The 27,101-nt window shown below is 43.3% G+C and overlaps 3 protein-coding genes, 2 long non-coding RNA genes and 1 other non-coding gene across 9 annotated transcripts; 4 read left to right on the forward strand and 2 right to left on the reverse strand.

The window, feature by feature from the left end:
- The first annotated feature begins 110 nt into the window (after positions 1-110).
- Positions 111-182, forward strand: trnae-uuc (transfer RNA glutamic acid (anticodon UUC)). The gene has a single exon. It is a non-coding gene; the product is annotated as a tRNA-Glu (tRNA).
- Positions 183-795: 613 nt separating this feature from the next.
- On the forward strand, positions 796-7,603 carry gk (glycerol kinase). Of its 2 annotated transcripts, XM_037476102.2 has the most exons (21): positions 796-984; positions 1,574-1,647; positions 1,744-1,850; positions 1,978-2,055; positions 2,196-2,275; positions 2,414-2,551; positions 2,640-2,749; positions 3,142-3,208; positions 3,390-3,407; positions 4,141-4,176; positions 4,288-4,355; positions 4,430-4,472; positions 4,554-4,634; positions 4,712-4,790; positions 4,909-5,005; positions 5,096-5,180; positions 5,274-5,394; positions 5,702-5,845; positions 5,942-6,028; positions 6,185-6,271; positions 6,401-7,603. In XM_037476102.2, exons 1-21 carry the CDS (start codon positions 892-894, stop codon positions 6,409-6,411), a joined length of 1,704 nt encoding a protein of 567 aa, XP_037331999.1. In that variant the 5' UTR covers positions 796-891; the 3' UTR covers positions 6,412-7,603. The 2 variants fall into 2 exon arrangements, with proteins under 2 accessions (XP_037331999.1, XP_037332007.1); XM_037476110.2 differs by lacking the exon at positions 3,390-3,407.
- Positions 7,604-7,702: 99 nt separating this feature from the next.
- On the forward strand, positions 7,703-12,145 carry nfkbiz (nuclear factor of kappa light polypeptide gene enhancer in B-cells inhibitor, zeta). Its single transcript, XM_037476758.2, has 10 exons — positions 7,703-8,282; positions 8,676-8,764; positions 9,048-9,328; positions 9,437-9,542; positions 9,633-9,779; positions 10,157-10,220; positions 10,298-10,467; positions 10,548-10,658; positions 10,753-10,920; positions 11,098-12,145. Exons 1-10 carry the CDS (start codon positions 8,252-8,254, stop codon positions 11,134-11,136), a joined length of 1,206 nt encoding a protein of 401 aa, XP_037332655.2. The 5' UTR covers positions 7,703-8,251; the 3' UTR covers positions 11,137-12,145.
- Positions 12,146-12,428: 283 nt separating this feature from the next.
- On the forward strand, positions 12,429-14,999 carry LOC119221323 (uncharacterized). 2 transcript variants are annotated; one of them, XR_005120680.2, is made up of 4 exons: positions 12,429-12,563; positions 13,186-13,257; positions 13,586-13,653; positions 14,853-14,999. It is a non-coding gene; the product is annotated as an uncharacterized LOC119221323 (long non-coding RNA). The 2 variants fall into 2 exon arrangements; XR_005120681.2 differs by having other exon boundaries at positions 14,860-14,999.
- Positions 15,000-17,848: 2,849 nt separating this feature from the next.
- Positions 17,849-20,398, reverse strand: LOC119223223 (uncharacterized). 2 transcript variants are annotated; one of them, XR_009955956.1, is made up of 4 exons: positions 20,285-20,398; positions 19,591-19,662; positions 19,195-19,262; positions 17,849-17,988 (listed from the first exon to the last, which is right to left on the reverse strand). It is a non-coding gene; the product is annotated as an uncharacterized LOC119223223 (long non-coding RNA). The 2 variants fall into 2 exon arrangements; XR_005120899.2 differs by having other exon boundaries at positions 17,849-17,995.
- Positions 20,399-21,930: 1,532 nt separating this feature from the next.
- On the reverse strand, positions 21,931-25,830 carry LOC119215939 (alpha-tectorin-like). The gene is made up of 11 exons (XM_062560908.1): positions 25,734-25,830; positions 25,015-25,238; positions 24,493-24,637; positions 24,324-24,414; positions 24,201-24,263; positions 23,840-24,039; positions 23,316-23,447; positions 22,945-23,132; positions 22,641-22,795; positions 22,289-22,534; positions 21,931-22,212 (listed from the first exon to the last, which is right to left on the reverse strand). Exons 1-11 carry the CDS (start codon positions 25,828-25,830, stop codon positions 21,981-21,983), a joined length of 1,773 nt encoding a protein of 590 aa, XP_062416892.1. The 3' UTR covers positions 21,931-21,980.
- Positions 25,831-27,101: the final 1,271 nt, after the last annotated feature.

Here is a 27,101-nt window from a genome sequence, read left to right on the forward strand (position 1 = left end):
ATGAGAGCCTAAAGATAGAAAGAAGCGCGTTTAATAGATCGAGCATGGCAATAAAGTCTTTGTGTGTAATATCTATATATTAACTCCGCTCAACGAAGTCTGATATGCCGTCCCATATGGTCTAGCGGTTAGGATTCCTGGTTTTCACCCAGGCGGCCCGGGTTCGACTCCCGGTATGGGAACGTACCATTTTGAAGTTTTCAACAAGTAATCATTGCGAATGTAGTTGACTCCTGAAGAAATAGACGCATGAAGCTTTTGAGAGGGAATCCCAGTGAATCCAATGTGTTGACATGTCATTGCTATTAGACAATAAATGACAAATATTAGACATTAATCTCGATGATACGAATTAAAGAAATAAACCAGCATCTGAGCTCAACTCCCAAATAAAGATACAGCGCTACATTTTTGGTGTACCTTTTGAATTGTCCAATAGAACATTTCAATATCTGAAAACATGTCTCGTTGCATCAAACAAAATAGTACATATTCGGTATACAGTGAAAATTATTCATATGGAGGAAAATAATTATTGCCATTATCCCTATTAAATATATTAAAGTAAATATAGCATTCTTTCTATATAAACCAAAGCCATTCTCCAAAACGTCAAGGTTATGCATTTAAAGATAATCTGCAATATAGCTACTACGTCAGAATGTCTTGGAATTAAGTCATTATTTTTTAACACTCATAATATTTCGTTTCTCATTTTTTTAGAATTTCCCCGTAGTGGTTTTGCCGTTGACGTTTTTGCATCCGACCGGCTTGGCGTCATCATTTGGCGCCACGTCGAATTACGTAGGAAGTCCGCGACGGGCCCCGCCCCCCATTCTTTCATTTGGCTTGACAATCGCTTTCTCCTAATCCAGTCCGGTGCCAAAGCCCATGAACGGCACCATGGCCGCGTCCTCCCACCGGGTGACGTTAGGACCGCTGGTCGCTGCCATCGACCAGGGAACCAGTTCCACGCGGTTTCTGGTGGGTTTAACCGGCGCGGCTCTTCTCTGTGCTAGCTAGCAGCCTCTTTTCGCTCACTAAAGTGCTAAAAAAAAAAACAGCTAACCGTGTCCTTGGGTGTGTTTGCCTGTCGTTGTTGTGATTGAGGCCGAGGTGTTCTAACCACAAGGGCAGAATTAACTCCCATGTTTGCTGTCATGAAGTAGACCGCTTTGTGAGGCTTAAACTGAAACTGTAATTGGCTCAAATGACGCCAGCGTTACCTTGGTGTGGTGCCATTTGAATTGACACACCATGGCAAGTACAGCAAAAACACAAGTATTTCTTAACTTTAGATTGGAATATAAAATGTATGTCAATTATTGTTGAACATTTTTTCATTTTATTTATGGGTCATTTATGGGTCTGATGCTGCCCATTCGAACCCTGAACTGCTGGGAAAGATTTAAACAGAAGTTTAACAGAACTCTACGCTGAATTACCAGAAACAAGTCATGTTGTGGAATTCAAGCAACTGAAATGTTCAGTCAGCTGTTTCCAAAATGAATGAGGAATATATTGTTGCGTTTTTGGCTTAAGCTTAATTCTTTGCCATTTCTCTCTTTTGAAGGTTTTTAATTCGAAAACGGCCGAGCTCCTCAGCCATCATCAAGTGGAACTCAAACAGAGCTTCCCCAAAGAAGGGTTAGTGGAAATCTTTGAGAGAATTCCTTAAAGATCCATTCTTTATTTAGAAATGTTTACTTCTGATTTGATGGGACTCTTGCCTCTTATGTACAGATGGGTGGAGGAAGACCCCAAAGAAATTCTGCAGTCTGTGTACGAGTGCATGGAGCGGACGTGTGAAAAACTCACCCAGCTCAACATAGACATCTCGAACATTAAAGGTATCCACTCACACGTAGCGTTTGTGCTGTTTATGCCGCCACTTTCTCCCATTCATATGTTTTCATTCATTTCAAGGAGCAGTTAACGCTCTAAAAACGTTGGAAATTGTTGCTTGAATGTGTGCAGCGATCGGGGTGACCAACCAAAGAGAGACCACGCTTGTCTGGGACAAAGAGACCGGGGAGCCCCTCTACAATGCCATTGGTAAAGTTTTGTGCTTCCTCTATTTCTTAGATCCGACGCTCTTTACCTATGTCGACAGCACGGAAGCCAAACGGCAGATCGGCTTGTTGTTTTAGGCGCGTTTATGTTGCTGTGAAGTAACGGAAATGTTTGTCGCTCAGTTTGGCTGGACCTGCGCACTCAATCGACCGTTGAACGCCTAATCAACAAAACTCCAGGAAGGAATAAGAACCACTTGAAGGTGACCTGCAATTCGGGCCGCTTGTTGTCTTCACATGTTAAAGAGGCATTTTATTCAGCCTATTTTTGACCCACATTCCTACGATGTTTGGCTCCCGTTGTGCCCCTGGCTGTATTGTTTGTCGTTGTCATCCCGCAGCATAAAACGGGGCTCCCCATCAGCACTTACTTCAGCGCAGTGAAGCTTCGCTGGCTGATGGACAACGTGGACGAGGTCCACCAGGCCGTGGTGTCTCACCGCGCCATGTTTGGCACCGTGGACTCCTGGCTCATTTGGGTGAGTGGGGCTGTTGCTGGTGTCCTGTTGGGGGACAGCCTGGCTCATTTTTTTTTTTTTATTCGTACACTTTATTATTTTACAACAGTGTTTGACTGGGGGAAAGTCGGGCGGAGTCCACTGCACGGATGTGACCAACGCCAGCAGAACCATGCTGTTCAACATCCACACTCTGGACTGGGATCCTGAACTCTGCAAGTACGACGTCCGGCTGGCATTCTGCATGTTTTCTATATTTTGTTGATATTTATTTCGCCAGGATAATACCGTTGAGATCACACGGATAACAAACTTTAAAAAATAGCTCACATAAAAGCAAACTCAGACCGACAATTCAGTGCTTTAATGATTATTACAATTTGTTTTATAGAATCTAGTTTAAATTCCCTCTGCAACATATTCAGCAAAAATAAGGCTTCTTCTAATTGTGATATTTCTTTTATGCACAAAGGTCACAGCAACTTGTTATCATTATTACCTAATCAAAAAACAACACGTTAATATTGCTTTGGATCCTGTGTATTTTATAAATGGAAACTATATTGCAAGCAGAATTGTCTCGATCGCCCTTCTGCTCTTTGCTGTATCAGATATTTTGGTATTCCCATGGAGATCTTGCCCAGAGTGAGGAGTTCTTCAGAAATATACGGTCTCATGGTAAGAGAATATATTCCAATCATCTTTCCACGTTCCAAGTAAATTACATAAATGTGTTATGCAAATACTGTCATTGCTGTGTTATGTGTTGAAAAAGTGGTTTTCTGCATGAACGGTGCACTGAGAAATTATTTTAGGCTTTTTTTTTTGTGTGCCATTGTCTCTCCTCTCTCTGTGGTAGAAAATTTGTTCTAGCCGGGTAAGTAACACTCGCCATCGCATCATTTTCCCCCATCATGCAAACTGCCCTGCTTTTCTGTGGGCGACTGCGTCGCCACAAAGTGCATTTCCAACATTCACACGGGGGCGTGCGCCTCAGCAGCTGAGCTGGATCTAAATGGAGCCTCTGTGCAAAATGGCTGTAGTTGGTCCTGCACAGCTGATGAATCTAATGAAATGCATGTGCTACCCGCACAGCTGCCAGACAGAGGAGGCACAGGGAATCAGTTTAGCGTACCCTATCACGGATAAATCACTTTATTTGGGTGGTTTCAGACCCAGCAGCACACACGCCTATGAGGTCATGCATGTGCGGTGGTTTGGAAATGTTGATGCTCTCATTCCCTCATTGCTTCTTCTGTGGCATGTTGTCATCGACATGTGCTCCCTGAATCTCTTCCGTAGCACAGTGGTTTCGTAGTGACTCGTAGTATTGCTATTGTCTTGATATTGTATCTACAAAAATATATGTTTATATGCAAGGATTTAAGTATTACATTTTTGAAAAAAAAGCACGGAGTTCATAATCACATTTGAACAATCCATCCTAAAAGGAATACTGTTAATCTCCTTATTTGATAAGTCATTTGTGTAGACCAGTTTGAGGTTGCGATGCTCAAATACAACTCAGCGTAGAACTCAAAATTCTCCTTTTCTTTTAATATATGCAGTTTACTTTCTAAACGAGTTGCTTTTTTTCTTTCTTCCGGCAGAAATCTGGAGCTCTTTCAGGGATCCCCATTTCAGGGGTAAGTTCATCTCTCTTCCTACTGTCCAGCATCGTCTCCATCTAAGCGCTGAGGCGTTTGAGGCATTCGGCGCCCCCAGCTGATCGATACCCTTGTGTTCATTGGCGTCAGTGTCTCGGGGATCAGTCGGCAGCGCTCGTTGGACAGATGTGTTTTCAGGACGGTCAGGCTAAAAACACGTACGTGGTTTATTAAAATGTATCTTCTCTTCAAATGTGGCTCTTCTGGCACTCAGCTTTATTCTGCGTTTCAGGTACGGAACTGGCTGCTTTCTGCTGCGCAACACCGGAGCCAAGGTACAGCGCTCAAGACCTGCACGCCTTTGTTTTGGTGATGATCGGAGCACCTTTTGCACACTTTGTCTCCTCTGTTTGCAGCCCGTGATGTCCGACCACGGCCTCCTGACCACCGTGGCGTACCAACTTGGTCGAGACAAACCCGCCTGCTACGCGCTCGAGGTGAAGTGTCCTCACTACGCCGCCGCTCCCCTTTTCGTCGTGTTCCATGTTAACGCACATGACGTGTATTGTAACAGGGCTCTGTGGCCATTGCTGGAGCCGTGGTCCGGTGGCTGCGGGACAACCTCGGGATCATCGGGTCATCGGAAGAGCTCGGTGAGTGCCGGCTGAAGACGTTTATTAATTGTTCTGATGTTTCGCCAGAGAGGAATGTTTGAATTGAAGGTGATCTTTCACTTTCACTTTCACCCCCCCCCCCCCCCCCCCCATGCAGAGAAGTTGGCCGCCTCTGTTGGTACATCGTACGGCTGTTATTTTGTTCCCGCCTTCTCGGGTCTTTATGCTCCGTACTGGGAGCCCAGTGCGAGAGGGTGAGTCCGAGCTCTGATCCGCAGCCCGGTTCTGAATGAAACCCTGTGAAGGTCTTTCCCTGTGACTCGCGTCCCTCCTCCCACCCACAGGATCATCTGTGGGCTAACTCAGTTCACCAACAAGAGTCACGTAGCCTTCGCTGCTCTGGAAGCTGTGTGTTTCCAGACGAGGGAGGTGAGCCACGGAGTAAAGTACTCTATGAACTGTGCTACTCATTCTACGACACGCAGGTGTAATAATGGTGTTTTTTTTTCCTCTTTTGTGCAGATACTAGACGCAATGAACCAGGACAGCGGCATCCCGCTGACTCAGCTGCAGGTGGACGGAGGAATGACGTCCAACAAGCTGCTGATGCAGCTACAGGCGGACATCCTCTGCATCCCCGTTGGTAAGAAGTCTGTTGGTGTCTTTTTGTTCAGTGCGATGACCAAAGGAACCCGGTGGACAGGTGAAAAATGGACTTTCCAAGATTAAGCTAAGGGTTTAAATCTACACGCTTTCATATTGAAAGAGCGAGGATTACTGCCCTCTGCTGGCTAACTGGTGCATTCATTCTAACACAAACTCGGATGTTGGAAAGGTCTTTTAACCGTTTTAAAATGCACAATCTCTGAGTTCCTTCAATAAAGTAACTACAAGTATTGCTACAAGATGGTCATTACTAACGTTGAAAGTGATTCTTTTTTCTTTGGCAGTGAAGCCGTCCATGCCTGAGACCACAGCTCTCGGGGCGGCGATGGCGGCGGGGGCAGCGGAGGGAGTGAGCGTGTGGAGCCTGAGCCCCGAGGACCTGAGCGAAGTCACCTCCGAGAAGTTCGAGCCTCAGATCAACCCCGACGGTACGGTGAGCCGCCGAGGCGCCGCCCGTCGGAACGCCGCCCTCCTCAGCCGCCGCCTGAAGAGTAAAATGTGTGTGTTTGTGCGTGTGTTGGCAGAGAGCGAGTTTCGGTACGCCCGGTGGAAGAGGGCGGTTCAGAAGTCCATGAACTGGGAGACGACGGAGCCAGTTGGAAACGGCAACGGTAGGCGGGTCGGCGCTCACATTTCACCTGCACGTAACAGTAATTCGGTTCTATTTTATGTGACGATCGCCCTACATCGGTCTACAACTGATGTACACGTTTGACCAAATCTGTGAGAAGGTTTATATTTCTGTTCATTTGTTGAAATGACGCCAGGTGAGACGAGCATCTTCAGCAGCTTCCCTCTGGGCTTCTACATCATGGGCAGCATGCTGATGTTAGTTGGTGCCAAATACCTCGCAGGTCAGCGCTACCTCTTACTCAAGCATTTCCGTTCCTCCCTTTGCATGTGGTTTCGTTAAAGGTAATTCAATTAATTTCTGTATTTGTATTGTGTAGCTTATTAAATCGACAGGATGTTTCTGTCTTCAGGTCAGGACTAACTCCTGGAGCCATTGAAAGCAAAGAGGAACCGAAGGCTGAATCTGACCCAAGACCAGGACAACTTTGAACAAACTTAATGGGACTCTTTTCTTTCTTTTTGTGTCTTTTATGTATTTTTCTTTGCAGCAGGTGTTGGTGCATTAAGGTTGATTTTAGCAGGAGTTTGCATACGGTATTTATTATTTCACTGTGTTGATAATATAAATGTTTGAGCCTATTTATGCAGATACTTCAACAGTGTGATCTTTGAAGTGAAGATTGCAAACTTGTTTTGCATATTGTTCAAACCAGAGCACTTTATTTTGTTGTGTTGGTGTGACCTGTGTACTAACAGACTTTAATGCATGTTGGTTTGGTTCTTTCATTTGAGATAAAGATAGAAATTGAGGCTTTTGTTCACAAATAAAACTATAAAGACCTATAAATCAAAGCTAGAATCTACTATAATCATCAAATGACATAAACTGATGATGGATTATTTATTTTGTAGATCAAATGTTGCTCTAATGTGGTTTATTTCCACTTCCTTGTGGTTCTAATCTCGGTCTTGATTTCATCAGCAAAATGGCAGAATGTGTGTTTTTTTTTGCAAAACATGTTACATTTCAGTGCCAGTCAAATGTTTTTTTGCAGAGAACTTTTTAAGCTTTATTGCTTTAAAATGTTCTGTTTTTAACTAATTGATGAATCTTTGCGAGAAGATAATGTAGTTAACTGATTCCCCTTTGCTTTGTGCGTGTTATAAGTTAACAATGAGTTGGTGTTTATTCTGTTCTGTGTGGATCTGATTTGATACCTGATAAAAGGTGGAGGCACAATGTGTATTTGTTTAACATGTACTGTTTTTTTTGCTGTATATCCTTGACCTGATGGGGTTAAATGACTTCATTCAAAGTGCTCTTTTGTGGTGTGACCACAAAGTACTTACAAATAATGTCAAATTTAGTGTTTTATTTCATACTTGATAAAACGGACGTGAAACGCTGGTGTCCTTGAGAGCAAAGTGTGCTGCCTCCGCCTGTCACATGGACGACAACCTGTCCCCACCCGTCGTCTCCGCCCTCGCTCCTTCCACCTCCGTGGGTGTCGAGGGGAGATAAGCTCTGCGGGTTGGGTCCGACCTGCCGTGCGCTTGTGTTGCATGGTTTTATGGGAGAATACGGGTTGTGAAAAATAAAAATATCATTCTGACCTGTGCTGTTGTAATGCGTGCAGTCGCACATTATGTTAACAACCTCACAAATTTATTCAAATTCATCGGGTGATTTGTTACGCTCAGACAAGCGCTCACTTCACCTGCACTCACGCCAGGAACAAGCTGCCTTTCTTGTCAGGGGAAACCCCCCCCCCCCTCCCTAGGATATCATAATATAATGTTATCTTTGTGTCGACCGCCAATGCATCAACTCAATCGTCTCCCTTTGGCCCTCCGTACGGCAGATGTTCCTTTACATGCGTATCTGCTTCGTAGATGGCTCACTAAATACTGGGGCAATAACCTCGTCTAGATGAGGCCTGGTTGAGTTACTGATTGACCCGTTGCCCTCGTCTCTTTTGCAGGCGATCAGAGTTTGGCGTGTTAACAGATGCATATCCCAGAACTGGTTTGAGCCCCATTATTAACCGGTCTATCGGGAAGTTGAGTCGCGGCAGTCGTTCCTCATTTGTGATTTCGCAGTAATGTGGCGAGAGTTTCAGAACGTTGACTCAGCCCTTGTGTTGCTCTGCCGCTTTGCTTCCCAGGTGTGCGTGTGTGGGAGAAGGAAGAACTTCGGTTATAAATGACTCATTAAACCTCGAGAAGCCGAGAGGGAACAGCGAGGAAGCCAGAATCTGAAAATGGGGTCCGACTTCAACCAGAAGGATAAAGGTCAGTGTTCACACTCTGTGATCAGAATGTTTTTAAAACCATGAAAGTAAAACGGATCATTTTCTTGTTTTCTAAACGTTTGATTCCACTTGTGTTGACTTTATCTCCATAAACACTCGACATTAAACCAACCAAACACAGTTGTTGTGACACACATGAAGGAATCTTTGCAAATCCCGTTGTGTTAATCACATTATTTTAGTTCATTTGACTCTGAATTCACCCGTTGTGTTTGTGCCTCACTGCTCATTTGACTTCTCACACATTCGCTCCAGTACTGTACCTAAGGAGCATTTTCATTATGTTTAGTATCTTTCATTTCACCCGGAAATACGGTGATTTTTGAAGCCAACGGCTTCCAACTGGTGAAGTTCAGGATCCTGTTTTCCTCAGGCTTTATGATTGCTGATCCCAGACCAGCAGGCTACTACGTCCAGGCCGCACAGAACAGGACTGTGAAAGATCTGCTCACCATGAGACGGGTAAGTCACGGGAATTTGGAGGATACGTTGCGTTACGTGGTTAATTAACCTGAAATGTTCAAATTAGGACCAGTGAAACGACTCGCATTTGCAAGTCACTCAGTCCTTTCTCTGCATGTGAACTGCTTTCTGACGTATTTCTGCAGAAGCGCGTTGACCGATCTAGTTTTTGTTAATGAGCAAGGACGGAGTTCCTTAAATCTGAGGAAGAAGCAGTCGAGCATTCCTCCACGAACAAATGACACCACATGACATGGACGGGTTGGGGACGGATGTCTTTCAGAGGTGGAACTGCTCACTGGACGACACGAATTCGCCGCATGCATTTAAATATGCGAAATGCGAGAATCCTGCCCTGCTGGGCCGCCCTGCACCGGCGAACTCCCACTTCACCAATCACCTGTTCGCCCCCGGCCCCGAGAGCGCTGCGCATCAGCATCCGGCGCCGTGCGCGCAGGCGGCCCCGGAGTTCACTCTGTTCGACTGGCAAATCCAGCGGGAGATGCAGAGGGTCGGAGGGGTTTCCCCCGAGCTGCTCGCCATGCAGGACGCCGACAAAGACACGTGTGTAACCATGGGGACCCGGGGGGGGGGGGGGGGGCGGCTGAAGCGTGCACGTGATTCCCCCCCCCCCGCGAAGTGAAACCACTGTTTTCCTTCTCCACTCGACAGGTTTCTCCACATCGCCGTGGCCCAAGGTCAGCGGGCCCTGGCTTACGCGCTGGCAACGCAGATGGCTCGATGTGGCTCTCTGGACATAAAGGAACACAACGGACAGGTACGGCGACACAGAGAATTGACCAAACCGACCAATGAGTGGAACCCTGTTAGACGGGCCTAAGTGGTTGTGAACGTCTGCTCTGGGCAGACTGCTCTGCAGATCGCAGCCGCCACCGACCAGCACCTGATAGTCCGCGACCTGCTGACACACGGGGCCAAGGTCAACACGCGGGACTTCTGGGGACGCTCTCCTTTGCACCTGTGTGCCGAGAAAGGACACTTTCTCAGCCTTCAGGTGAGATTTAGGTTTTAGATGTTGAGCTGAGGGCAAATACCAGTGAGCATAAAAAAGATCGTATAGCCATGTCTAAAGAAGAAGGATGAGGAGGGGGTCACTTAAGGGTGGGAGTATTAAAGGGATCTGTGGTGCATGGTCATTTGTGGTATATTTATGGTAAAGACCCTTCAGGTCTTAGGGTCTCATCACAGACGGATGTGCACCAGCGCTCACTGCAGCTTTCATTACCCGCCATGTTGACCCCTAACTGTATATTATGCGCGCTGATTATGTGAAATACCAAAAAATGTTGTGGGTGTTTATCAGAGGTTTCTCTACCGTAAACCGTGGCGCCCTTGTGACTAAAGTGCACCCAATCACCGTATGTTCCACAGAGCATCAGGAGGACGCTGGCGGGGAGGGGGGAGCCCGTTGACGTCGAGATGTTCAACTACGATGGTGAGTTTCGTCTTGTGGAAGTGAAAAGCCGGTGTGTCTCTGTGATGACCGTCTCCCCCCCCCCCTCCCCTCTGCAGGTCTGACCCCCCTGCACACGGCGCTGTTGTCTCACAACGCCGTCGTCAAAGAGCTGCGGACCCCGGCGAGCCTCTGCTCGCACAGGGCCGAGGAGCTGCTGCAGAGGAAGCAGAGGTCTTTGGAGTGCATCCGGACTCTGCTGCTCATGGGCGCTTCCTGTGGCACCAAGGTAACGGTCGAGAGGGGGGGTGGGGGGGGGAGTCGCGAGGCGTCGCCACGGCGCCTCACCGTGTTCTCTCGCCCCTGCAGGACCTGAAGAGCGGACGGACGTGTCTCCACATGGCCTCTGAGGAGGCCAACGTCGAGCTGCTGAAGGTCCTCCTCGCGCAGCCGTCCTCGCCGTCGCTCGTCAGCTCCCAGGCAAGTCGTGGCGTTGTGTGACACTGTGAGAGGTGGGCGTCGCTCACAGCGTGAAGCTATGTGTGTGTGTGTGTGTGTGTGTGTGTGTGTTCAGACCTTCAGTGGAAACACGGCGCTGCACGTCGTCTGCTCTTTGCAAAACCACGGCGCCCAAGCGGAGGCAGCCAAGCTGCTGGTGAGGAGCGGCGCCGACCCCGGGGCCCGGAACATCGAGAACGAAGTGCCGTCTCAGCTAGTGCCACGAGGACCCGGTGGTGAAAAGGTAGAGGGAGAGTGGGGGGGGGGGGGTTCACAGCATCGTGGTGGGAGGCCGTTACACAATAACGTCCTCGTTGCACAACTGATCAAACATGAACAAACATGTCTACCAGCGTTACGCGGTACACTGCGCGTCTGTTGAGAATCGGGTGTCATAGTGACTGTTTCTCATTTTTTTCAGGTGCGGAAGATCCTGAAAGGAAAATATTTAAACATTTAAAAAGCAGCTCAAAAACACTGTCAGTCAGACGGTCCAATCTATCCTATTATTTGCCCACACAAGGCAGATGCTGGTTGTTTCTGTGAAACATGTCATTGTTCATTACTATGTAATGTCCAAAGAAAAATGGAATTCTTTTTTTAACCCACTTTTGTGTAATAGGAATCAAGCTGTTATGTTTAAGATTGAATTACATGTATTAATGCTGTCACGCTCTTTCATATTTATGCCGGATTAAATCGTGGGTTTTCTTTTTTTCTTTCTTTTTTTGATTTTGATTAAGTTGTTTGAAGAGGTTTAACCATGTTTCATTTCTGCATATATTGGTTTATTCTTTCATCTTGATCTGAAAACGTTCATTGTACATGTAGTTTAAAATATTGGAGGTAATTATTTTGTGTTTATTTTCTTGTTTAGAATAAGTTCATGGATTTTCCTTACGGTTTGATATTGTATTTAATGTAACTGTACTACATTTTATAGTTAATAGTAGATTGTTCTATATTACATCAGAAAATAGTTTAAACATATTTTGATATTCAGTAATACTGTAACTGTTAATTTTGAATTGTTTAGTTGAAGGTTATGGAAATCTTTTGATGGGGCATATTGAGTAAAAATTATGCAGAAAAAAAATACATTTTACAGAGAATATATTTTGGTCTTTAACTTAAAGGGAGATCTTACATTTATTTTATTTCCACTTAAACAAGATAATCTAAATGACAGAGTATTAAAGATGTTTCTTGTCTGTTGAGGTTGATTTCAATGAATGATTCAGTTTTGTTTTCATCACTGTTCCTGCGTCGCTTACCGTCTCAATGGGATATTTAAAGGAGATCATATAGATTTTGGAGATGTTGTGATAGATATCCAACAAGCTGAGTTATAAGATGAATGTTTTTTTGAGTTTGGGTTCCCTTTAAATGTAATGTGTCCATCAATATCTTCTTTGTGCAAAGTGAAAATAAAGCAACAGTATATTTAGATTTAATTTAAGTTAATACTGTTGACAATCTTTTTCAGCTTTTTGTCCCTTTCTAAACATCAATTAGTAACAGTTTAAATCAGAGGTGTGGACTCGAGTCAGACTCGAGTCATGAATTTGATGACTTCAGACTCGACTCGACAAAACGTACAAAGACTTGCAACTCGACTTGGGACTTGCCTCATCTTTGACTCGACTTGACTCGGGACTCGAGGGCAACGACTTGAGACTTACTGGTGACTTGCATAACAATGACTTTGTCCCACCTCTGGTATTTCCCGAATGGGCCCCTCGTGGGGCAATGACGTCACTATTTAGCTCAGGTTGACGAGCGGCCCTGATGACGCGTCCAAGATGGCCGACAGGCCCCTGAGCTGTAACTTCCGCTGCCCGACTGTTCGTGACGATGGAGACCTGATGGAAGAAAGGAGACTGACTGGTGAGTTATGGTGTGGACTGGGCGCTGAAGGGCAAAAATACGACAAAACCACCTCAAACCAACACATAGAAACACTTGTCGCGGCGTCCATTGCTAAGTGGGCTAACATTAGCTCACGGCTAACTGGTGCTAACGTCTGTGCGCGCGGTTCTTTCGCTGATTTCTAGTGGTCAAATGAACCTGATTTATAGCGTTCTGTTTGGCTTCCATTAATAATACCGATTGTAAACAATGAAACGTGACAATCAACAAAAGGGAACGAAAAAGATGGTGGCCATGTGCTATTGTACTTTATATTTACATCTAGTGCTAATTTCCTGTTATATCATCAAATGATTAACTGATTGTTAATAATATCGTTCCATTTATTTACAATCAAACGGTTGGACCATTTGTTGTCTAGCCGCATGTCTGCTTGTTTTACAACATCATGTTTATCTAGTTTGGAGTTGGCGTTTCTATCCATCCTTAAAGAGCTGCATTTCCTTATGATGAACACTAGGGGGCGCCCTCCATCTATCACATGGGATAGTGCTGCTGTCTCAGAGAAAAGATGGTGTTTTTGTATTTGAATGATTGTGTGACTTCCAAGTGTTGTTTTGCTTCTTTTTGAATCCTCCAGAAAATGTTGGAGGAGCAGCTGGAGAAGAACAAGGCTGAAGACAAGCAGAAGACAGAGGACGAAATGAACAGAGTAAGGAAACCTAAGTGATTGAAAAGTATTGATGATGATTGTTTCTGATTTGTATTTACAGTAGATGGGTCAGAGCTACAGTATCGGGACCTTATGAAAACGTGACGTAAATGTAGTTGAATGTGGTCACTTAACTCCATCATGTGTATCACCAGACACATCGTAATAATATGATCAGATTGTAGGTGTAAGATCCGATATCCCTACCTGTGCTTTGGGTACAAGGTTTTGATTGGTCCTGCACTAAAGCTGATGTAAAATGTCTCTTTTGAAATATGAATCCGAGCCTCTTGAAGCTTGTGTCTAAATGTCTGTGTTTTTTGTGCAGGCTGCTGAATGAGCAGAGACACTTGAAGGTCTTGGAGAAGACGAGGAGGAGGATGGAGCGAACATTTGGTAAGTGTCAACTCAATTATTACTAGTAGCTGTTAAAGTGGCAGCAGGAACATTTTATTTATTGTGGAAGTTGTAGTTTTTTGTGATGGTTTTTGATTAAAAATTGAAATAAAAATAGGCATTCATATCATAGTGCTTTATAACAATGATAGTATTGATAAGAACCTTAAAGTAAAATATTTAATAAAAATCTTCAGTCATAGTATAGTATTTAATATTAAATCATGAAAATGTAGTTCAAAAGAATACTCAAATTATAGTATGCAACAAGGAAATATAAAATATAGTGTTATATAAAACCATGGTGTGGTATGCCGTTAAAATGTAATCAAAATCATTCATTATGCCGTGAAAAGATTACTCAGTATAATATGCTGTAAAACAAAATCATTGTCACAACAATATTAATAAAATTCATAGAATAGTGTGCCAACAAAGTTATTGTATAGTGTGACAAGAGCCTTAAAATAAATGATGTAGTAAGCCAAAGAAATATCATATAATATATATATATATATATATCATGTATCAATATAACAAACATCATTAAAGATTGTATAGTATTTTGTAAAAAAGTTTAGTAAAAAATGTCATAAAGTAGTATATTATGTCATAACATTGTAGTATAGGATGTCATGAAAATGCTTTTTAAATTGTGATATTATTATGTGATGAAATTCAAAAATATTTTAGTATGTTATGTTGGAAAAAGTAGGAAATGATTATACTACAGCTTAATGAATTCATAAAAAGTATTGTACGATATTTAATAATTGTTTTAAAATATTATAGTATTTCGTATCAATTAATTATATTAAAAAGTCTTATTAAACAAGTCATATTATAGTATGTCCTTAAGTATAAAAAATATATTATAGTAAGCCATGAACAATTTTAGAAATGTCACAATATGGTATTTCATAAAAAAAAATATAAAATCATTGTAAGAGTAATAAGCATCAGAAATAATATAGCAATTTTGTAAAAATTCTAAAAATGTACACAAATAGGTTTTTGAATACATCATGGAAAAATAATTTCCATTGTGTGCTAATTAAATTGATTGAATAGTATGTCTAAAGTAAAAAACCAAACAAATACACGTATCTGAATTTGATGTATTTGTTGTAGTATTCATTCAAGTATCTGAATTTGATGTATTTTCTAATGTTGTGCTTCTCTTCTTTTCTCCACATGAGGGCGCAGTTTCCAGACCTGAGGACGGCAGGTTTCTTCTTCTGCTCTGCGGTTACTCTGAGAAGTAACTTTGACAGTTTGGGGGTGGTTCAGCTTTCGTTAAATGTTTGCTGTGCAGCTGAATTTTAATAAAGAATAATTTGGTATAACCCCCTGCGTGTGTCTCATTGAAAGCCCGGGAGGAGACGGACGTCTCTACTCTACCGGGGCGATGCACACTGATGATCCCACAGCGGTGGGAATCGAACCCGGGTCTGACGCCACCCAAACCGGGGACAGCGCAACCACGCCACCATGTCATTCACCCTTAAGCATGTTCGTTTGTTGCCTTTGACTTCTTCATGTGACTGAACAACCTCAAAAATCACCCACCTGCAAAAGGCTAGAACCCACGACCTCATGCTCACGGGGCAGTCGTCTTCACCTGGAGCTATTTGCTCAGACACATTTGTCTGCTTCATTAAATACTTGTCTTCTTCACTTTGGGTGTTGTATCTTAAAACAAACCACAGCACACAAGAACCGAACCCACAACCTTCTGCTTACAAAGTGTTCTCTCATCCCACTGAGCTAACTGATCTGATGTAACCACTGGCTTCATTGTACATTTGTCTCCTTTGTTTGGGCTCTTGGCTCTAATACCTCTCCATAAGGGATCTCAACCCAAAACCTCTGGACGTCACAAATAGTTCTGCAAACACAAAATCAAACGGTTCATATTATGAATCATCAAGAGTTCTGGTGGAATTGGAGCAGACCTTCCTGAGCCACATTTGGGAATCGATCCTTCCTCCTCAGGGTGCCGTGTGTCAGTTCTCGTCAGCTCCTCATCTGGGTGAGCTAATCCCTGAGGGGGAAACTCGCCCATTTCTTCTGGTATTTGTTCTCCACTCTGCTGAGGAGGAACCTCAGAGGATCCTCAGGATGGATCCTCTCACTTCTCTCAGGCATCAGCGCACAGACTGCGTTGAGATCATGTGCATGTGTGGGTTCTTTTCCCACACTATGACTATTTTTTTAATCAAGTTTTAATTTTTAATTAAGACATTTGAGACAATTATTATCCCCGCCCTGCTAAATTCTGATTTTGTTAGATTATTTTGTTAAAACACTAATATTAGAGAACATCACCTTCCAAAAGAACTGATAAACAAAAACACTACGAGTATATTTATCATTTAGCTGACGCTTTTATCAAAGCAACAAGTGCATTCAATAACGAGGGTACAAAACCAGAACAAAAAGCCAAACTACAACAGAGCTTTGTAAGGAAGTGCTAACAAAGTGCTGATTCGTCCTGGTGTGGTCGGTGCAGGTGTGTTTTCAGTTTCACAGCCTGAGACACAAGTTCCTGAGAGGTGGAAATAAGGATCTGGTGGTTCACTGTGTCAGATCCTGCAGAGATATGCAGAAGGACAAAGACAAGGACGAGGACGAGGACAGAGGACAGAGAGGCTACTTTGTCGTTGTGGAGTTGCCTAGCGACAGCAGCCTGTTTTTTTATGCCGTTCCATATGTTAGCAGAATTTTCCTCGACACTGAAGTGAAATCATTGAACAGAGCATTTTTTAAATGCTTGCAAGCATGTAGCAGAGTTAACACAAGTGATGCATCAAGTCTCCTGAAAGGAGTCCTCCTTTGGCTTTGGATGATTTATTTTTAGGAGCCACCACTGCGCTCTTTCACATCCCAGAGAGACAGAGAGCATTGTTATCCATGATTGAAGGAGATGAAGAGAAACCCTTGTTGACTTGATCAGCTCTCCTAAATGTTGACTCATAAATACTCAAGATGAGTTCCTGGGACACTGTCCTCATCTTGAATTGATTGAGTTATCAAAACGGATCTGTTTAACACAGCAGACCGTGTCCCAGTTCGAGAGGTCAGAGACCTTCTCTTCACTCACTCTGAACCGTAGTTGAATTTTCCCACCACCATACTATTATTGTTTTGACTGGTTGACTACCAAACTATACGTTTTTCCAACAATCTATACTATGACAATGCTTCAATCATTTTAGACATTTTTACGGAATATGAGATATGAGTTGAAAAAGTGAAAACCAAACGGAATCATGCAAGAACATGATGTTCGACAGACAAAACCCAAAATATATGTCATTATTTAATTGTATTCATAGTATAGTGTGTGAAAAACCCACACATGCACATGATCTCAACGCAGTCTGTGCGCTGATGCCTGAGAGAAGTGAGAGGATCCATCCTGAAGATCCTCTGAGGTTCCTCCTCAGCAGAGTGGGGAACAAATACCAGAAGAAATGGGCGAGTTTCCCCCTCAGGGATTAGCTCACCCAGATGAGGTGCTGACGAGAACTGACCCACGGCACCCTGAGGAGAAAGGATCGATTCCCAAATGTGGCTCAGGAAGGTCTGCTACAATTCCACCAGAACTCTTAATGATTCATAATATGAACCGTTTGATTTTGTGTTTGCAGAACTATTTGTGACGTCCAGAGGTTTTGGGTTGAGATCCCTTATGGAGAGGTTTTAGAGCCAAGAGCCCAAACAAAGGAGACAAATGTACAATGAAGCCAGTGGTTACATCAGATCAGTTAGCTCAGTGGGATGAGAGAACACTTTGTAAGCAGAAGGTTGTGGGTTCGGTTCTTGTGTGCTGTGGTTTGTTTTAAGATACAACACCCAAAGTGAAGAAGACAAGTATTTAATGAAGCAGACAAATGTGTCTGGGCAAATAGCTCCAGGTGAAGACGACTGCCCCGTGAGCATGAGGTCGTGGGTTCTAGCCTTTTGCAGGTGGGTGATTTTTGAGGTTGTTCAGTCACATGAAGAAGTCAAAGGCAACAAACGAACATGCTTAAGGGTGAATGACATGGTGGCGTGGTTGCGCTGTCCCCGGTTTGGGTGGCGTCAGACCCGGGTTCGATTCCCACCGCTGTGGGATCATCAGTGTGCATCGCCCCGGTAGAGTAGAGACGTCCGTCTCCTCCCGGGCTTTCAATGAGACACACGCAGGGGGTTATACCAAATTATTCTTTATTAAAATTCAGCTGCACAGCAAACATTTAACGAAAGCTGAACCACCCCCAAACTGTCAAAGTTACTTCTCAGAGTAACCGCAGAGCAGAAGAAGAAACCTGCCGTCCTCAGGTCTGGAAACTGCGCCCTCATGTGGAGAAAAGAAGAGAAGCACAACATTAGAAAATACATCAAATTCAGATACTTGAATGAATACTACAACAAATACATCAAATTCAGATACGTGTATTTGTTTGGTTTTTTACTTTAGACATACTATTCAATCAATTTAATTAGCACACAATGGAAATTATTTTTCCATGATGTATTCAAAAACCTATTTGTGTACATTTTTAGAATTTTTACAAAATTGCTATATTATTTCTGATGCTTATTACTCTTACAATGATTTTATATTTTTTTTTATGAAATACCATATTGTGACATTTCTAAAATTGTTCATGGCTTACTATAATATATTTTTTATACTTAAGGACATACTATAATATGACTTGTTTAATAAGACTTTTTAATATAATTAATTGATACGAAATACTATAATATTTTAAAACAATTATTAAATATCGTACAATACTTTTTATGAATTCATTAAGCTGTAGTATAATCATTTCCTACTTTTTCCAACATAACATACTAAAATATTTTTGAATTTCATCACATAATAATATCACAATTTAAAAAGCATTTTCATGACATCCTATACTACAATGTTATGACATAATATACTACTTTATGACATTTTTTACTAAACTTTTTTACAAAATACTATACAATCTTTAATGATGTTTGTTATATTGATACATGATATATATATATATATATATTATATGATATTTCTTTGGCTTACTACATCATTTATTTTAAGGCTCTTGTCACACTATACAATAACTTTGTTGGCACACTATTCTATGAATTTTATTAATATTGTTGTGACAATGATTTTGTTTTACAGCATATTATACTGAGTAATCTTTTCACGGCATAATGAATGATTTTGATTACATTTTAACGGCATACCACACCATGGTTTTATATAACACTATATTTTATATTTCCTTGTTGCATACTATAATTTGAGTATTCTTTTGAACTACATTTTCATGATTTAATATTAAATACTATACTATGACTGAAGATTTTTATTAAATATTTTACTTTAAGGTTCTTATCAATACTATCATTGTTATAAAGCACTATGATATGAATGCCTATTTTTATTTCAATTTTTAATCAAAAACCATCACAAAAAACTACAACTTCCACAATAAATAAAATGTTCCTGCTGCCACTTTAACAGCTACTAGTAATAATTGAGTTGACACTTACCAAATGTTCGCTCCATCCTCCTCCTCGTCTTCTCCAAGACCTTCAAGTGTCTCTGCTCATTCAGCAGCCTGCACAAAAAACACAGACATTTAGACACAAGCTTCAAGAGGCTCGGATTCATATTTCAAAAGAGACATTTTACATCAGCTTTAGTGCAGGACCAATCAAAACCTTGTACCCAAAGCACAGGTAGGGATATCGGATCTTACACCTACAATCTGATCATATTATTACGATGTGTCTGGTGATACACATGATGGAGTTAAGTGACCACATTCAACTACATTTACGTCACGTTTTCATAAGGTCCCGATACTGTAGCTCTGACCCATCTACTGTAAATACAAATCAGAAACAATCATCATCAATACTTTTCAATCACTTAGGTTTCCTTACTCTGTTCATTTCGTCCTCTGTCTTCTGCTTGTCTTGAGCCTTGTTCTTCTCCAGCTGCTCCTCCAACATTTTCTGGAGGATTCAAAAAGAAGCAAAACAACACTTGGAAGTCACACAATCATTCAAATACAAAAACACCATCTTTTCTCTGAGACAGCAGCACTATCCCATGTGGTAGATGGAGGGCGCCCCCTAGTGTTCATCATAAGGAAATGCAGCTCTTTAAGGATGGATAGAAACGCCAACTCCAAACTAGATAAACATGATGTTGTAAAACAAGCAAACATGCGGCTAGACAACAAATGGTCCAACCGTTTGATTGTAAATAAATGGAACGATATTATTAACAATCAGTTAATCATTTGATGATATAACAGGAAATTAGCACTAGATGTAAATATAAAGTACAATAGCACATGGCCACCATCTTTTTCGTTCCCTTTTGTTGATTGTCACGTTTCATTGTTTACAATCGGTATTATTAACGGAAGCCAAACAGAACGCTATAAATCAGGTTAATTTGACAACTAGAAATCAGCGAAAGAACCGCGCGCACAGACGTTAGCACCAGTTAGCCGTGAGCTAATGTTAGCCCACTTAGCAATGGACGCCGCGACAAGTGTTTCTATTTGTTTGTTTGTGGTGGTTTTGTCGTATTTTCGCTCTTCAGACCTCAGTCCACACCATAACTCACCAGTCAGTCTCCTTTCTTCCATCAGGTCTCCATCGTCACGAACAGTCGGGCAGCGGAAGTTACAGCTCAGGGGCCTGTCGGCCATCTTGGACGCGTCATCAGGGCCGCTCGTCACCCTGAGCTAAATAGTGACGTCATTACAGCACCGGGGGTCCTATCGGGGAAATACCTTTATGTATAATGTAAAGATATCGCTTCCATCCGGTCATTTGATTGATGGAAGATGTATTCTATCCCACATCACATTACTAAACAGCAACCATTATACATGTCACATGATAGGATTGTATTGGGAATAATATACTGTGACTTGAACATCCATCTGCAATTTCTCTTTTTACATTTACTTTTTTCATCCATTTTAGCTGTTCAACCAACTCCTTCTACAGACTTAATGCGATCGGTTTCAAATTCAGTCAAGATGCTCTTAAGGAAATTAAGAGGAGAACATTTAGGTGAACGACCTCAATGTTGTTTTATTATCCAATCTGCCCCATATTTCCTGTGGAAGATGCCGATTCAGGTCTGAGCACATTTCCATGTAAATATTTTCAAAAAGTCATGATGCAAACAGAAATGACATGTTTTATAGTTTAATGTACTTCTTTGAGTTAAACAGATTGACTTCAAATGTGGTCAGTATAGCCTTATGACATCAATGATGCTTCAGTATTCGTTTCACTCTGTTGCCGTGGCAACGCATTGTTCGTCATGATGGGTCTTACAATGATCAAAGACTCTGCTTATGTGTCGATAAATACTTCATATTGCTCCAAAGAGCAGCCCCAGCACTACATGTAACCTACATGTATGCCATTTATTAAGTATGTCTATCACATTAAGGCCTGTGCTCTAAGCAGCTACCAGCTCTATCAGACGTTAGACATTTTAATTCCTGTGTGACTATTTATGCTATTTTTTCACTATCTCCTCCAGGGGACTTTTTCGGATCCACTTCACATTGGTCAGTACGATCCAGAGAGCATAGTGGTTTAAATCTATCAAAAGCTTTAAGTTTCATGAAATGGTGCAGCCGCCATTATTCAACATTCTCCGTCATTCAGCTCTTGTAACTTCACTGGACTCCATCTGCACCAAACTTTCCTGAGAATATCAGATTTATGGTCTCTACGATGTTTGACTAACCCAACAATGCCATCGATTGCATGTTGCAGAATACAGATATTCTAACCCAAATCCTTAAGTAGCAACACTTTTGTCACAGACCAGGTTTGCTGACTTTAATAAAAGTCAGTTTTGTCATAGTGAAAACTTTGATTAGGGAACATCAGTCCAAACTAAATTAATTTCCTACATTTAATAACTACATGTCCATAACTAAATGTTGTATATTGCACATTATGACTGACTATGGTTTCAGCTCCTTGGTTCTAACTATCTGGATCTTACCAATGCTTCGATTGAAATATTTACATTGACATCTTTGGATTTAGAGGCCACAAATTTTAAGAATAAAAGATCAAATGCTTCCAGGGCAGGTCTGTAAGACAGGCAGCATGTTCAGGGTTAGACTGCAGCCCGTGTGGGCTGCACGCAGGTCCACAGCACAGAACCCCTTTGTCTGTTTATGTTGTTAAAGTAGACATTTGTTTGCAGGTTAAATTATAACGTGATAAAGAACTCAGCTCCAGTAACAAAGCTGCTGACATATTAATGCATGAGGGATGATGCTCCTTCACCAGGAGAGGAACCACACAGGATCATCACTGATGGGTAAAGCAGCCTCTTCTCTGCTCCTGCTTACCGGAGCACAGGTTGTTCCCTCTTTGGGGCACAGCTCCACTTTGCAGTGCAGGTAGATGGCAGATGTTTCTCCAGAGAACTGGAACACGTTGAAAGAGAAGACGTTGGAGGTTCCCAGTCCGTTTCCCTCCACCCTCACTGTCTGGTCGGCTTTGCTGGGGCATCTGCTCAGAAACAGGAAATCAGGTGAGTTCACCTGCTGCGGATCCTTGAAGCCGCAGACAAAGAGTTCTGTCTCACCCTGCGATGACGAGGTCGTATCGCGGGCTGCTGTCGGTGGACGGCTGGGTGGTGGCCCAGCAGGAGTCGGTCACTATGGCGACCGCGTCGCCGTCCAGCCCGTCCGTCTTCAGCTGCAGCCACACCTTCTGGTTCAGCTGGAGCTCGCTGCTCGACTCCACGAGGTTCTGGAGTCCTCCGTCGGTGTAGGCGGCCATCGTCAGGGTGTAGTTCCAAGGTCCGGATACGACCTGCAGTACCACAGAGCTGCAGAGCGCACGCACACACACACACACACACACACTTTAGCTTCCACAAACCACATCAGGCTGCAGGCTAACGAGCAGCTGGAGCTCAGCCGGCCTCTGCTTACCTGTCTTTAATCCTGAAGGACAGACTCTGGACCTCCGGCTTTGTGTAGAAGCAGGAGAAGTCGATCTGTACTTGGTCTTGGTGGGTGATGATGCCGTTCTGAGAGGCGTTCCTCGTCATGATGGTGTTCTTGTAGAGGATTTGGGTGTTGTTTTCCTAGATTGAGATGGAAAGACGAGGCATCTTCACTTCAGAGGGAGTAACCTGTTCACCTGTTTATGTGCTGGTGGTGTAAACACAGTCTGCCACACATTCATAGGAACAACACACTTTTTGAAGGCAACCAACTAGAGGAGGGCATCCACCGAAATCTCGGCCCCACAGGTGTGGCCGCTGTCGAAGCTGAACTCCACCATGTGGGTTTGTGGGTCCAGATGGCCTTTGCATTCGGGGTCATTGAGGTGGAGGACGGAGGAGTTGATGCGTCGGTCCTGCAGCAGACATTCAGCCAGAGTCAGAGTGGCAGAGTTCTGCGTGCAGACTGTCGGCTCGCCTGAAAGCCCAACAGCACAAGTATCAAGTACCAACATCTCAGTGTGGAGGGGTTAGCATTGGAGGCATTGGACTATTAAGAGCTGGTTTCATCTATCACGGAGGCAAAGACACGTCCAGCTTTAGTCTACAAGAAGAAAAGAGAAACCCTGCACTTGCTGCAGCGTGTGAAGTCTGACTGTACCTAAAGTGTTGGTCGGGTTGAACTTGGAGGCAAACAAGGCCCGACAGAAGCAGCTGGCTTCACCGAGCCGATCTCCACAGAACTCGTGCTCACTGCAGTACTGGTCCAGACAGGATACCTGAGGGACAGCAGCTACACAGACACATGGGCACAACAGGAAGTAAAATCCATGTGAGGATCCATTTTACGTTTAGTAAAAAGATGTATTAGACAACATCACCTGGTTATCGAGTCAGAAAAGGCTTGACATCACTAAAACAGAGCGTTAACACGAGGGAACAATACTACTGATGAAATAGATTTAAATGTAAATGTTTTAAATCAAATTCTGCTTACATGTAATACATCTGCATTTATTCTGCATAAAGAACACTGTATTATTTGTTCTTGAGGAACCTTTGAATACTCATCTACAGAAGTACAGTTTTACATCCTTCACTAAACTGAATAAGCCTGAAATGTGTAACTGAATGAGCTAAACCTCCTCCAAGCAGCAGGTAGCAGAAGGTGGACGAGCATCTTACGGCATTGGACCGTTGTCCTCCAGTCCCCCAGTGGGACCTCCTTCAGGCTGCAGGACTCGGCGTAGGCCTCCAGAAACTGGCAGTGGAGACCGTCCACCGCCGGGTAGACGCACAAAGTGTTGTTGCAGGCGGCCACGTAGGCGTCCGTGTCGATGTGTTGGTGACAAGCATCGAAGGGGGGCTTATTCAGGAGCTCACAGCTGATCCAGCCATGCAGAGAGGAGGAACCAGAGAACAGTCTATTGAAACCCTCCCTGGTCACATGACGAGGTGGTGGCACATAGAAAGGTACGACGCAGAGGACGCCATGCTGTTTAAAGGGGGGGGGGGGGGTCTACTGGTCAGAAGGGTCACTTCTTACCGGTCAGCTGAGCGGCTGCAGTTGATGGAACTGTCGATGGTGTCGGTGTGCAGAGTGTCGCAGCTAGAGGGGGGGGGGGGGGGGGGGGGGGGGACAAGCAGTGAAGTGAAGACCAAGCTGTACCCAGCCGATGGGATCCGATCAGCACTGAAGGTGGTGGTCCGGATTTTATTAGTGGGGTTACCACACAAACCCTCTAAGGAAACCTTTAGTCCTGTTTGATATTAGGAGACAATTAGAGACAAACCAATGACCTTTGACCCTAACAAGCGCAGCTTTTATTATTCAGTACCTGACACGTGTGCCGTGTTGCCATCAAACACGACCGTCATTTTGGAGTTGGGCAGTTTGGCGGTCACTCCAGTCTGGTCCTTGGAGAGCTCCACGCCGTAGAATCGCTGAGTCGTGGTGTTGAGATCCAGGATCTGGTCACCAACCTACATCCCAGCAGAGAGGAAGCATGAAGGAATCACCGGCTGAAAGGTGCTATCATAACCACTTACTTTGGATAAAGAAGACAATATCTGACCCCTGAAAGCTGTGATATCAAATGAAGGAACTTTATATGGTACATGTGATCATATTTCCATAAAAGTAACTAAGATCACAAATATATCCTGAGATAATACACTGATCACTCTGCTCCCTTTTTATTGGAGGAAAGGAACAACCACATGTATTACTTTATACTATCGCCCAATACGTATGAAGTCTTTGAATACATCACAAAGTACCTCCTGGCTCGTAATGACCTTCAGAGATGAATCAACCCCCCCATGAAGACACGGCGTTCAGATGGATCGTAGCAGCTCACCCGCACTCTTCCACCTTGTTCCAGATGAATGTCTCCAGCTGTCTGACTTATTATCAAGTAGTCCAAGAAGGACACATCTGTACGGCGTCGCTCACGGAACCCCCCGATGAGAACCACACCAAGTCCTCCTTCTGCAGGCGTCATCAGAACGTATTCACAGCGATCCTCCACCGAGGGGACCTCGGCGTGGAAATCGATGAGGGTGGAGCCAGTCACGGTGCACACTGAGGGGGGGGGGGGGGTTTACACCTGATGGAGATGCAGAGACACAAGTTGAGCCGTCTGTTCATTCCTCAAGGCAGAATACAAAGACACAGAGATATTTAACCAGGACGTCTTCATCTCCTCCACAAAGTCTTCAGGGGCTTTCAGTCCACGTGGAGCACTTCATTTAAATCAGTTCATTCACACTTCATACAAATATGAAAAGAACATATTTACGTGTTGTTGCCGAGGCAAACCTCGTCGGGTGTACATGAACTGACGGGACCGAAGACTGCAGACCTATTACAGACCACACTGAAACAGTTCTGTGGGAAGTCCAATAACGTCTCACCGTATAGTATAGGGACACCTGGGAGGGGACAGGTTGTTTGAGAAGGAGTTTGATACGAGCTTTAAGAGAGAGAAATAACTGACATTTTAAGAGATCACATTTTAATCAGGGGAGCCCTGAAGAGTCCCCCTCCCTTTATGTGGAGACCACCTGATTGACTCACCTGAGTCTCCGCAGGAACTCACATCATAGATAGATGCCCCATTCAGTGTGATGGCGCGAATGGACTTTGACTCCACAGTCCGGTTCCCGACCTTCATAATCAGCAACTAGAACGACGTAGGACACACATCAAGGTAAAAGTGTGACTGAGGGACAAGAACATGAATCAACTTCCAGTTCAACTTTTAACTTCATTTCTGTCATAGGAATTGAATGTATTGTATATATTTTGCATTGTTCATTCTGTACACACGACATCCATTGCAGTCTGTCCATCCCGGGAGAGGGATCCCTCCTCTGACCTCACAAAGGTTTCTTCCCTTTTTTCCCCATGAAAGGCTTTTCACTTTTTGGGGAGTTTTTCCTGTGCCGATGCGATGGTTTCGGTACAGAGGATGTTGCATGTGTAGAGACTTTAATGCCCTCTGAAGGCAAATTTGTAATTTGCAATTTTTGGCTATAGAAAATAAATATGTAATTGATCAGCATCACATGACCAGAAGTCAACCGTTGACCCCCCCACTAAAATGACCAAAGAGCATTATTCTTATAAGCTGTGCTAATATTGACCCAGTTTGTTCCTCTAATGAATTACTAACAGATTCAAGAAGAGAGAAAATACTTTTTAACAATTCACAAGTAGCTAGAAGACGTTTCCGTGAATGTTTTAGTTCTTTACTTCAGTCAACGGAACTAAAACATGAAACAAACTGCTCCACTCTTCTGGCTGAAGGTCAGCATTTAGGGCACATTTGACGTTTGAGGTCAGATGTTGCCGTGGCAACAAAGATACAGCTTGTAGATACTTACACTTGTTGAGGGAAATCGACCATGACCCCGAATGGTCAAAGCTGTTTGGGGTCCAAAGTTCAAGAAAGAAATATCAACCTGAACAAAGAGGAGAAACAGAGAACTTAACTTTAATATCCAAGCACACTTCATCAAGCGATGTATGAAAAGGTTCAAGTTTTGAAAATACCATCAGAGTAAAAACATGAAACTGATAATGACTCACCGTTTTGATGGTATTCCTGTTGAATTTAAATTCCAAAACACATTTGGATGATGCCTGTATGTTGGGCAGACCAGTTACTGCTATCTGATCATCAGTTTCCTGCACGACAACTTTGTCTGATCCAATTGTTTCATGCAGCATCACACAATCTTGAGGTGGATCGCCGGGGCCGTCCATGAAACAAAACATCAAAGAATCCGTCAAATTCACCTGAAGAAACAGAGACAGGTTCATCTGTTAAAGACTTTGTCTAAAGGCACCATTTTCAGAAACAACCATTGGAAGAAGAAAAAGTGAAGTTCTCAGTGAACCCATTGGTCATCTGTAGGTTTCTGGGTGACACTTGTTGACACA

The sequence above is a fragment of the Pungitius pungitius genome, chromosome 3, assembly GCF_949316345.1.
Source record: "Pungitius pungitius chromosome 3, fPunPun2.1, whole genome shotgun sequence".
Taxonomy (NCBI): domain Eukaryota; kingdom Metazoa; phylum Chordata; class Actinopteri; order Perciformes; family Gasterosteidae; genus Pungitius; species Pungitius pungitius.

Coding starts and splice junctions, on each gene's coding strand:
- gk (XM_037476102.2), top strand. CDS start 892: ATGAACGGCACCATGGCCGCGTCCTCCCACCGGGTGACGTTAGGACCG. Junction 4,177..4,287: donor CAGGGATCCCCATTTCAGGG/GTAAGTTCATCT, acceptor CATTGGCGTCAG/TGTCTCGGGGATCAGTCGGC. Junction 5,006..5,095: donor TGGGAGCCCAGTGCGAGAGG/GTGAGTCCGAGC, acceptor TCCCACCCACAG/GATCATCTGTGGGCTAACTC.
- nfkbiz (XM_037476758.2), top strand. CDS start 8,252: ATGGGGTCCGACTTCAACCAGAAGGATAAAG. Junction 8,283..8,675: donor CTTCAACCAGAAGGATAAAG/GTCAGTGTTCAC, acceptor TGTTTTCCTCAG/GCTTTATGATTGCTGATCCC. Junction 10,221..10,297: donor CGAGATGTTCAACTACGATG/GTGAGTTTCGTC, acceptor TCCCCTCTGCAG/GTCTGACCCCCCTGCACACG.
- LOC119215939 (XM_062560908.1), bottom strand. CDS start 25,830: ATGAAGGTCGGGAACCGGACTGTGGAGTCAAAGTCCATTCGCGCCATC. Junction 23,448..23,839: donor GAGGACAACGGTCCAATGCC/GTAAGATGCTCG, acceptor GTGTCTGTGTAG/CTGCTGTCCCTCAGGTATCC. Junction 22,535..22,640: donor TCCTTCAGGATTAAAGACAG/GTAAGCAGAGGC, acceptor TGCGCTCTGCAG/CTCTGTGGTACTGCAGGTCG.